We start from the raw sequence: 12219 nt of genomic DNA, 5'->3' as shown, positions 1-12219 counted from the left end.
ATATTCACAATGAGAATAATGATGATCGAAACGCAATATATCCTTAATTACTACGAATGCGCGAGGTGAAGCATGAATTGAACATTGCCGCACGCTTTGACAACATTTATTGAAGAAGTTCGATAAATTTTATTGGACGGTAAAATTAAAAGCTGTGTTAAATGCTGTTTGAGTTTTGCACTGTAAAACATATCACTTACAATGATTGGCTTTGTAACACTCATTTCTCCAAACATGACGGGTTGACGTGTCGCAGCGGTTCGCGCGCAAAGGATTTCCACACAAAGAGGTGGACATTTAAACTATTACTTAAAAACAAACCTATAGAGTATAGGGTGGTATAGGCCCATGTTTCGGAAAGGCCTTGTGAAAATATGAACATGCGTTTATGCAAAGCAATTTCTATTGAATCAATGTTGATTTTTAATCAGAATTTTGATTTGTGAACAGTTTTTGATAGCGAATTTTATATTTTTTTCAGAAATAATCCAGGATGAGAGGAATTTGAATATGACCGAAATAATTAGGGAGGAGAGGGGTTTTATTTTTAATGTTGGTATTGGTTGGTGCATATTTTTTGTCAGTCAAGTTCTTTAAAGACTCCTTGATTTATTCTTTCTGTACCAACGTTGAATGCCCGCTCTTTCGAAAAATTAATCTACAAGACTATTCGATATCTATACCTTACCTATACCTTTGATATTCTCATTTCTCTGATATATAACGTAAGTTATGATTATCTAAATCCCATGTCTAGTTATTGAAAGTTTTATAAGAAGTCAATATGTAAATATTATTTGCTAATTTGCGTAAAAGTGTACGTTATTGCAATATTTATACAGTATCACTGGGGAGAACTGTAATGAAAAAAATCGAATCGAATCGAGACCGGGCAATGCTATTATAATATGTTGATATCAAAGGGAAAAAATTGCTTATGTGTGTCTACATCTGCTTGTATAGAGATTAGAATCGGTTAGAATCTTATTATTACAATCTTTCTGCACTCATCATCATCATCGTTCCCACTGCTGGGACACGGGCCTCCTATGAGGGTACAGGCCATAATCCACCACGCTGGCCAAGTGCGGGTTGGCGGATGACACATGTCGTCGAACTTTTTAATTCTTCGACATGTCGGTTTCCTCACGATGTTTTCCTTCACCGTTCGAGCAGTGGTGATGTTACAACATGCGCAGATAAATTGAAAAATCAATTTATTTCCTGCGCGCTCGCCTGGTCTCGAACCACGGACTTATCGATTCGAAGTCCGAGGTCTCACCACTGAGCCACCACTGCTCTTTCTGCACTCATTCTGACTTAAATCCGACCTAGTGTGAGTGAGACTCGAAAACCGTGAGATTCGCCTACGTAAAACATACTCTGCAAATGTTTTATTTGCATATCGTCCCTTCAAACTTTTGTAGTACCTACGTCCGTTATACGTATCTACTCATTTTGCTGAGCCTAGCTTACCAAACTTCGAGTGATTCGTTTTGTTTTGTTTGTACAATATTTATTACGTGTTTATAATTCGTTGCCGTTAAGCTAGGGGCTACCAGAAAGTTAAAAATATACGACTTTATCGTATAGGATTTTTTTTATACGAATGCAGTATTTTCTTTTTTTTTCGTCGTATATCCCTCATAATTATTAAGAGTTCATTCATTCGTTCAGCATTTCCGAAAATACAATTTAAACTGCAATTTTAGGAGTTAACATTAGTCAAAACTTTATACGTTTTGAAATAATTGTTCGTTCCACACGGAGCGCGACAGGTCCCTTTTGATGTTATTTGGTTTTCCTTTTGCGTCAAACCAACGACTGACGTTATTTTTGTGGACATAGTTGAGGACAAAGCCCTTTAAACTATGTCATTCTTGGAATAGCTGGGTTAGTCATGGATCGCACCTCGTATATTGAAGGAAAAAATTTTTGAAGTGAAACTTCTTTATCGGGGTTGGAAAAAAATTTAGTGTAACATTTTTTCGTTACGCGTGACATTTTTCCGTTACGCGCCATCTTTTTCTTATCCCTATCACGCGTGATTCGACGTATTTCTATAAAGTTGCATACAGTAAATTATTTATTGAAATATAAGGTCATAAAGAAGTTTCACATCTTACGCGTGTACACTAGTACACGCATACATTTTTTTTATGTTTGTATGCCTATGTGCATATGGTCAGAATGAACAAGATGAAAAGTACAATTCCAATGGCTGGTTTCATAACTTTTTACATAGTAAAAAAATAATACCAAAAAGTGTTAATATAGGTACTATCAGAAACATTATCAACCGACCCTCAAAGTCAACACGTATATTATTACCATTTAATTTCAACTTCTTATCGGCAAAATGATTGCTATTAGAAGAATAAATAAAACGATGAACATAAGCCAAACAATAAATATTGAGTACAATTTAACGTCACTCAGCCCTTTTTAATGATGTACGGTTTATGTAAACTGTCCCTATATTGATTGTGCTACGAATGGTCAAATCAAATGTACTCGTGCAAAATCAATACAGAATAATAGAGATCAGGTAACCATATCCTGCGTTACATAAAACACATTCATGTGTGTGTTACACATTATTATTATATTAACGTTAAAGGAAATTTTTATTCGCACTGCTGTAAAAAGTATCTAGAAATTAGACTAGCCTTTCTAGCCTCGTGACACAAAAATAGCCAGATAAATAATACGATGTGAAAAAAGACAATTTTAAAACCAATAAATGTTTAATTTTATACTTTTATTCTAACGTTAACTCTTGAAAATTGCACTTCAAATTATAATTATTGTGAGGCTCAATTATTTATCAGTCTAGTTGTTGTAATAATAAACATTATCATGGATATCCCCCTCTTCATATTAATTCAGTTCTCAGTAACGCCTCGAGTTCGATTCAAGAGTGAATATTCGAGATATATATTTATTTATTGCCTATGGTTATAAAATTATTAAATCTTCATATCCTTTATCCTTTATTCTTCAAAAAAAAAAAAAAAGAAAACTACATTGAATTAATTGGAAAATATACTTTGCCACCGCCGGAATTAAAAATATTAAAATCTGTTAAACTACATCTTGTAGGTACGTACTTTCGTTATTGCATCGATCTGATCATTATAAGAATTAAATCTCGCTAACAGAAAAAAAAACAGGATGAAAGGAACGAAATCTGGAGCAAACATACTAAACAATACGTTATTTTCAAATCAGCCAAAACACGAAAACAAAAATCTTATCTAGCTCGTTCGTATATTCGTCAAACCATTATCAACACAATGCGCTAAGTCCCCATCGATCCGCGCTTGCAAAACATTTTAATGAAGGTCATAGTTCACAAACATGGGTTTTTTATATTTTTTAACATACGGGAAAATTTATAATACAATTAGGTCAGGCACAAATGTTGGAACCATTGTCTCGATAACAACGACCGAGTATGTTGTAAACACCACTAATTGATGTTTGGTCGTAAAATGCAATGCATATTTTCAAACATTGACCTTATATAAATTAAAGGATCAGATCGATGAAGACTATGCCTTTTATATAATTGTGTTCTGAACATTCGTACCTATCAGCTCTTGTCGAATTTATAAACTACTAGTGGTCCGCCCCGGCTTCGCCCGTGGTACTTATTCGCAATAAAAGGTAGCCTATGTCCTTTCTCGGGTATCAAAATATCTCCATACCAAATTTCATGCAAATTGGTTCAGTAGTTAAGACGTGATTGAGTAACAGACAGACAGACAGACAGAGTTACTTTCGCATTTACAATATTAGTATGGATGATATGTCTACTCGTACTTGGGCTGCAATATAATATTAGAGTTAAGCTATTTAATTACTTTTTAGGAATGGTAAAAAGTGATGCTTTTCAAAAAATACCTAACAATAATTAAAACAGCTTTTCACTACAAAGTATAAAGAAAAATGTGGAAATTATGTAAAATCGTGTATCGCACACGTTCTCTTTAAAACTATTAGTCAGGTAAACTTTTTGTAGTGCGTAGAGTCAGGTGATAGAGCCGTTTTTTATGTTGGTTATACTATTACAAACAATTTTAATAGTAATTAGCTAATTGAATATGTCTAATGACAAAACTTCAAATAAAAAAGTTAGGTATTCATGTCTAAATAAAAATAATGCCCATGAAAAACGGTTTACAACTATATTAGGGCCTACGTTAATATGTGTTTGTAATTTATAATGGCGCATAAATAAATAATTAATTATTACAACAACTTAAAGAAATTAGAACAGACTCAACAATCTCCCTACATGAAAAAAATATTTTTTCTTTCCTCAATATTGAATGAAAACTACTGTCATAAACCCACAATACACCAGTGAATTTGAATAGCATTCACTCTATTCCTCCTAAAATGTTAAAATAAAAACTATTTAATTGACATCTGATCTGTTATAGTCCTTTTATATTACATCTAAAAACTTTATTATTTTTTGAGCATGATTAATTGACCGTGGAATTCACCCACTGTGGTTGTCATGAATTCAGAATTTATCATTTGGAAAAACGTGGTTGATATAGTCCGTTCAAATGTACATTTTAAGGTTCTATCGTTCAATTAATACAGTACGCAACCCTCAGTGTAGCTTCTCAATGGATAAACATCACTGTAAGTGAACCTATACTACCTTTATGTTAACTAGTAGGTACACTGTCGGTCAAAGTTTGAGTTTAAATTTTGGTTAAATTCAAATCTATTTAAACCTTAATCTCTTGATAACAATCCCTTAGATTACAATTTATATTTTCTAAGTCTGGGTTATAATTTTAAATGAATCCATAATTTGAAATATCTAAAATAAATTGCTTATAGGTATTACCGATATAAAATCTACTCTCTTTTAGAATATACATGTATGATGTAAATTACTATAACACTTCTTTGAATTCGATCAATAGAATTCGACGACAGAGAAATTAACGTTCAATAATTTTTATAGGCTCAAAAGGTGGCTATTAAAAGCACCATCGAATTAAACTTTTCCTGAAGGGTTGTTCAATTATCGACGCGTAATAACCGTGTATTGTCTCTTAAAACTGTGGGATTTTGTGTCCACTTAATAATAGAGTCCAGTAGAGACCAAAATAATTGCATGTAATTTGAAAATTTCGCCGTGTAAAGGTTATTTTGTCATCGATTAATTGGAATATAAAAAGTTACATTGTTTCGGGTTTGGTCGATTCAAATAAATAAAAAAATCTCCAGGAGCTGTAATAATAATCAGTTGTCAGTAGAAGTTACTTAATTTCTTAAAACACCTATGTATGAGGGAGGGTTTCTTATTTTCTATTTAAATATCTTAAAACCTGATAATATATCACAGTAAGACACTTATTTCTATCCTGGTTTTACAATTTAAAATGTTCAATGCAGATTTTAGAACTAAAACGACGCGACGTCCAAGCTGTCTTGTATGTAGGTATTCATCAAAATTGCGTGTTGCACCGAGAAACAGAAAGGTCTTGGTGTTATTTCAGCATGATAAACGAACTTGATTTTTTTTTGCTTTCATCTAATGTTAACTAGAACACGTGCTTTACTTATTTTCATCAGAAATCACAACGAAACATTTATATTAATATATAATAATTTGTAGATTAACCGTACTTTATTAGTGGAGTTTGAAACACAAAAACAATATTTAAATTATACGAAATATATCTATTTTCATATACAAGTTTATAAAAGAAAGTCAACTACAAAGAACAACGTAAACATGCATCTGTTGCTAAGCCAGACCTCAATTAATTGTGCCGGCAGATTGATATCGATTGGACTCCGCTGAACCGAAATCTGTGGGATACGACAATCGATACTCGCCTTCGAGCGTGGGGTGCGAGAGTGAGTGACTGAGTGAGTGAGTGAGTGAGTGAGTGATGTCCAAACTCGGGAACAGTGAATGCAATGACTCGTTTGATTTTAATAAGTGCATCTAATCATGTTACGTACGGATGGTTTGGCTATTAGTTTATTTCCATGGGAATTAGTGGTTACATGTTATATTATGTTTTCAAGATTAATTATTGCATTGGTATATTTGAATTGTTTTAATAGAAAATCGGTCACTTGTTCAATTTATGACCGTTACCTAACCTAATTTATTCGCCTCAATGATCTTTTTTATTACAAAGTCAAGAAAGAAAATGTGACAATGGAACACAATAATAAGGCGATTAGAGATACTTCATATTGTAACGTAGTTCTTAGCAAAACATATCATACAAACATTGGAAATAAATTTTTAACACCTTACAAGATGTAAAAGTTCTGTAACTGTTGCTATTGTATGTATTGATAAGTTTGTTATCATTCAAAATACAGCTTTTGTTAAGTTCATAGAAAGAGAGACTTAATTTCTTGTTTTCTTGCAATACGCAAGGATACTCTTTTGAGGTCAACCTTCAATGTTGTAAGTTGAAATAATGAAATATTTATATTGAAAGTATTCTAGTTATCTTCTTCTTCTATATATATTATAATATTAAAATGAAACACCTTTCGCGTTGTCACGGCATCACATGTGAACGGGTGGACCGATTCGATAATTATTTTTTTTTATTATATTCCTTGAAGTACGAGGATGATTCTTATGTAGAGAAAAGCCGGGGCGGACCGCTAGTTAGTAATACTAATGTAAAAGAGTAGGTAAGTTATATAAGTCATGTATTAGCCGGTGGTATCGGTTATGCGCATGTATTTTTTTCGGTGGACACAAAACGAAAATCATTAAAACACGCTTTTCACTAATAATACAAGTCTCAGTGCGACTCTTAACTTTTATTTATAGGAAAGATAAAGATTATTATGTCTAATTAAATTATCAGCAATAACAACAGATTTCTTAATATAGACTCTAATTGTATTGAAAAGCAATAAAAATGGTGAATGTGATATTAATAAAGATCGCACTTTATGAAGGAAGCGAAATTAATGAAGTCAAACGGGCGTTATATTATAGTCGAGTGTCATGGTAATAGCACAGACATAATCAATACAGAGAAATAAAGTTTTTAGAAACTTTATTAAAAGAGACACTACATAAAATCAGTTTAGGTAGAAATGGGGAAATTAGATTTTTTAAGGTCATCACCATTCGAAAAAGTTTTGATACATCACGGTCTGATACTTTTTTCTAGAGCTTCTAGTCGTTATGACTACAAGATGTAGCCCTAGTGAGTCCTAGCGACTATTCATATAGGTAACTCAACCAAACGACGCTACCGAAAAGTTTTCAGCGTGGCAAAATAAGTAGGGGGAGTCCGGGAGACTTGAACCGCTTTTTACTAAAAACCCTATAAAATCTGATCAGTGACCTTGAGAGCTTTAATATCTATACCATATGGAAGCCTTATTATCTGGCTAAGATTTTATACCATTTTGAAAATAAGAATTGCAACGAGAAGACAGTAAACTAAGTTGTAATGAAAAATGAGTTTTGATTCAAGTCTCCCCAACCGGTGGGACACTTGAACATAAGGTGCGGGACACTTGCACATACCTTTTTAGAGAGGAGAAATGAAACAAATAAAGCATATTACACATTATTTATGTATTATTTACACACGTTTTACAGTAACTAGAATATTCATAATCACCTTCTAAACAAATTATTGAAAATAATAATTAACCAAATGTTTTCAGAGCAACTGCATAACATAATATTCGCTTTTATTATTAATTAAATACTCGTTTTGAGGTATCTACTGCTAACTAAAAATAAATCTAATAAACTAATTTAAATACATTTTTACTATATAAACTAAGAATATTTATCAGTCTCAAAGATTAAATGTGGGTAAAATTAACATAGGTTCAATAAGTGGAACTATAATTCAATGACATTGGCGTAGTCGAATGCTAGTTGCATTTTTTTTATGGTTAAGCCATAGTGCATTTTACTGCAGGTCAATAGGTAACGAACAAGCAATGTCTCTTTATTAACATTGAAAATCTGGGAGCATTTGTATTGGCTCCCCTTGTCTTGCAAAGGTGTTAACTTTTGTTCACCTAACAGGTAATACCGTCGTAAAATGGTTCTGTCTATCCCATACTTGATTGAAATTTGACGAATAGATTTGCCACTCTTTATTTCTCTGTCTGCACTTTCAATCTCAGACTAAGTAAACGGTTTCCTGTGACGACTACCTTCCTTAGGTTTATACTGAAATGGCATTTTCCTTTCTGAAACAAAACAAAAACTAACTTAAATAGTGCACTGGGAGGGACACAACTGCAAAGGGAGAGTTGAACCACTGTTTAAGTCTCCCGACTGCAGACTGGTTCAACTCTCCCACACCCGACTCAAGGCCATATCTTGATCTTTTCCAACAAATCCACTATCAACTGGAGAATAACACTGAACGTACGACAAAATATGATAGTCTAGTAATGCAATAACGTAGGTGTTTGATACATACCTTCATAAATGCGTGCATAGAAATTAAAATAATAGATCCAAATCAATCCCAATTCACTCCGCGACGATGAAAACACTTTTTCGTAACTCACGGTCGAACGCGTCTGTTATCACTCAAAATTTCGAGTTGCTTGTGATTGGCGGATTATGCGCGTTCATTTTTTTGCCATTTGGCGTAATTTGGTGCCTAATTTAAAAAGTTATTGAAAGTGGTTCAACTCTCCCACCTGGGCAAGTCTCCCGGACTCCCCCTATGTAGTAAATTTACATTTACCCCGTGTGATCTAACTACAATCTTTTATCTTGCTAAATAATAATTAAATCTTTCTTTCTTGTTCTTCACCAAATAACTCTATCGCCTTCTACTTCTTAAGTGATATGAATTTTTGCACCTGGATGTTTGAAAAAATCTGATAACTTTTTAAGCTTAATAATTTTTTTAGTCTTCACGCTATCCAATAATGAATATTGATTTCTTGCATCTTCAATACAACGCTGTAATAAAGGTGTTCATACAATAATACACTAGGAAATTTGCAGCAGAAAGGGTTTAAAAACAGGACTACAGCCCAATTATCGGAATGAGTCAAACAGACAGTGTTTTTCATTTTATATTGTTTTAGCCCCAAGCGTGTCCAGCTTTGTTTCGGTCAACCAAAGCCAGCATCATTATCCCAATTATTATTACATTAATTTACCAATCAATTATACTAATGTAAATCCTTATTATTACCTATTAATATAATGAGTTTCGTTACATACGTCACGGACAAAGAATTAAAATTGTTATGATATTGTGACAGAGATTGTCATTGTGTTATTTATGAAACTAGGAAAATTATTTTATAAATATGTTTTCGTTACTTATGAGATCACAAACTTTTAGACGAGACCTGGCTGTATCAGTTTCTAATAATTATTTCGGGTAAGATGGTTTTTTCTATCATTCTAAAGGAAACGCCATCACGCAGCTAAATACTACATTCATGAATACTTGTACCTATTCTATAAAATTATTACAGAAAGAAAGCTAGAACGGACGAGAGAACAACTAAAAATACGCATGCAATTTTCAGATCAAATTTTCTAAAGGCATCTACGCTCTGGGCTTCAAAGTATCGCGAGTCAGGCGATTGTTGTTGTGAATCTAGCGGCTCGGGTCAATCACCCGGCGGGGGGAAAAGCAAACACCAAATTTCATACACACCGTACAAGGCTCCTCCCTTTCAACAGCACGATCTGAAAAATATGACGTTGAACCGTCCTATGTCCCCTCACTTGACTATCTACGCGCCGACTAATCCCGCCATGACTTCGATAGTGGAGCGCATCACAGGTAACGATTAGTACATTCAAGTAGATAGCTGATACTCGGCAGTACAGACTAATCTTGTAATATAATACCGCTCAAGTCATGCATAATCCTGTCTTATGTCGGTTGTCTTGTATTATGGGAACGTCAATGCGATTGAACTGTATGAAATGTATATCGTATGACGGTACACAGTTTGTGATATACTGGGTGACTGGTGAAAAATACTTTCTACCACCACTTACACTATAAGTGAAAGGGATTACTGGACACTCTATTCCCGATGTTATTATGTAATAGGACTTTCATTTTTGTCCCAATATTTGTCCCAAAAATTGTGAATACGCGCTCCTGTCACTGATCATGTCGATTCAATTACGCGGCGGCCGCGGCGGCAGCAAACATTCACAGGCGTCCGCGCCCCGCGGTATGCCTACACCTACATTATACAAGTATACAGTATACATTCCATATTCATGTAGGGGCATAACTTACACCACAGCTTACTGCTTACACTTAAAAATTGTTTTAAACAAAACTTTCAGTTAAGTTTACATACTCAGTACTGTATTAATATTTTCATAATCACTTTCATCACATATAGTGAGCATTATATCCTCGAGTTCCAAGTGTCACCAGTCACCCTGAATATTAATATTTATTAAGATTTTATGTTAACCGCGCCATTTATATAAGACTTAACGTAATGATATCTTTATTAGCGTATAGTGATAGAAGAATAGTAGAATAGTATTATAATATTATCGTTCGTAATCGGTCTCGATGAAGTCTAATTCGTTCCTAATTGGCATCTTATGGTAAAGATAAGTAGCGATATGTTTGCCTCATTGTTCGAGGCTTAGTGTACACTCTATACTCTACGCTCTACAGTATACAGTTTCTCAGTAACATCCACTTATGCTGAATATAAACGCTAATCCGCTAACACAGTCTAATGCAAGTGAGTACACCGCAGCATGGGATACAATATTATGTTGACTGCATTATAAGCTGATATTGTAGGGAATATTTTAATTGATACGAAGTTGGTTAAGTCTTTATTGAATATTGACTAATTTTTAATAGGAAGTAGTCTTAACTATTAGCTAGGTACATTATAGAACCTTATATTTTATAATACAAGCCTCACCAAGTATTCATTGGCATTTAAATTCGAGTTCTATTGTATTTAGCTAATATCCACAGCTTTTTATTAGAGTGTCATACATTCGCGAGACAATATTAATTACGGGACAAATCCATATCGTGTATCGATATTCGCTAACTATCGGTTTAACCGTTCAGAGTACATAATATACAGAGAATAATGACTTTGCAGAGGACGCCTGGTTATATAGATGCAACTGTTTATTTTCTTTTGCTTCAAGTGTTCAAAAGTACAATATCGTTTAGTATCAGATATTTATTCTGATAATAATATGAGATTTTCATGAGGTACTATTAGGACTAAAACATTTTAAAAACTTTTACAGGTCTCATTAAGTGGCATTTAATTAAAACTTTAAAGTGTGGTAGAATAAATTTGTGGAAGTTTTAAGATACAAGCAGGTGGCCAACTTGCCTCTTTGCTTGCTCTGACACAAAAAAATAAAAAAAAATAAGTTTTCTTTCTATGCTTATTAAATGTTAAAAGTAAGAGCATAGGTCATAACGATACAATCCACAAACAGCTCAAATAATCAAATTAGTCTACTTCCAGGTACAATTGTGACATTCTACGCGCTAATGTTCGCATGCGGCTCGCTGTTCCTCTCCAACGGGATAGAAACCTACGTGTCCATGATACAGAGTCTAGATTTGTCGCGACCACTCATATTCCTGATAAAGCTATCGCTTGGCGCTCCGTTCGCGTTCCACTATTTAAACGGAATAAGGTTCTGCTTGTGGAATGCCGGCAAATTGCTGTCCATCAAAGAGGTATACGACTCTGCGAATAAGGTGTTCATTGCTACTGCTGTTCTATCCGTGTTGTTTGCGCTGATATGAAAAGCCTTGGCTGTTAAAACAAACGGCAATGTTTAATACAGTTACTAAATTTGGATATTGATTATTGTGTTTTTCTGTTTGTGGATCTTATTAAATGGTAGACTGGAATTTTGTTTTATTTGCGTATTCCCATAACTTTAAGTTAATTGTTCTTATATTGCGCCTGAAAGGATATGCCTGATAACGTAGGTAGATATTTTTTTACAGTTTTACGTAATAAGAATTAGTTCGAGAGAAATAAAAGTTTTCATTATAAGTGTAAATTAGTGAAGAAACTTTAAAATTTTCCATTGATCTTGGATGAAACCTAACAAATGAATAGATAATATTTCACGGTTGGAAAGTGTGAAGTCCCGTTTCGCTTTGTGGGTATGGGGCACATGTATTCATACATCTGTATAATGATATCATATTCTGTATACGATCAATAGAT

The 12219-nt window shown here is 33.7% G+C and overlaps 1 protein-coding gene across 2 annotated transcripts in view; it reads left to right on the top strand.

Annotated features, from left to right (window-relative positions):
- Nucleotides 1–11809, top strand: part of LOC123705206 (succinate dehydrogenase cytochrome b560 subunit, mitochondrial-like) — a 43802-nt gene extending 31993 nt beyond the window's left edge. Inside the window, exons 1-3 of one of the 2 annotated variants that reach the window (XM_045653898.1) lie at nucleotides 9312–9392; nucleotides 9544–9803; nucleotides 11500–11809. In XM_045653898.1, coding sequence (XP_045509854.1) covers nucleotides 9319–9392; nucleotides 9544–9803; nucleotides 11500–11786 — 621 coding nt within the window. In that variant the 5' untranslated portion in view covers nucleotides 9312–9318 and the 3' untranslated portion in view covers nucleotides 11787–11809. Of the gene's footprint in view, nucleotides 1–9311; nucleotides 9393–9543; nucleotides 9804–11499 lie in introns of those variants that run through there. The other variant, XR_006753271.1, reaches the window with a different exon arrangement.
- The last annotated feature ends 410 nt before the right edge of the window (nucleotides 11810–12219 follow it).

The sequence above is a fragment of the Colias croceus genome, chromosome Z (genome assembly GCF_905220415.1).
Source record: "Colias croceus chromosome Z, ilColCroc2.1".
Lineage (NCBI taxonomy): Eukaryota > Metazoa > Arthropoda > Insecta > Lepidoptera > Pieridae > Colias > Colias croceus.
Note: the sequence above shows the minus strand (reverse complement) of the source record. Positions and strands in the feature narration are given on the sequence as shown.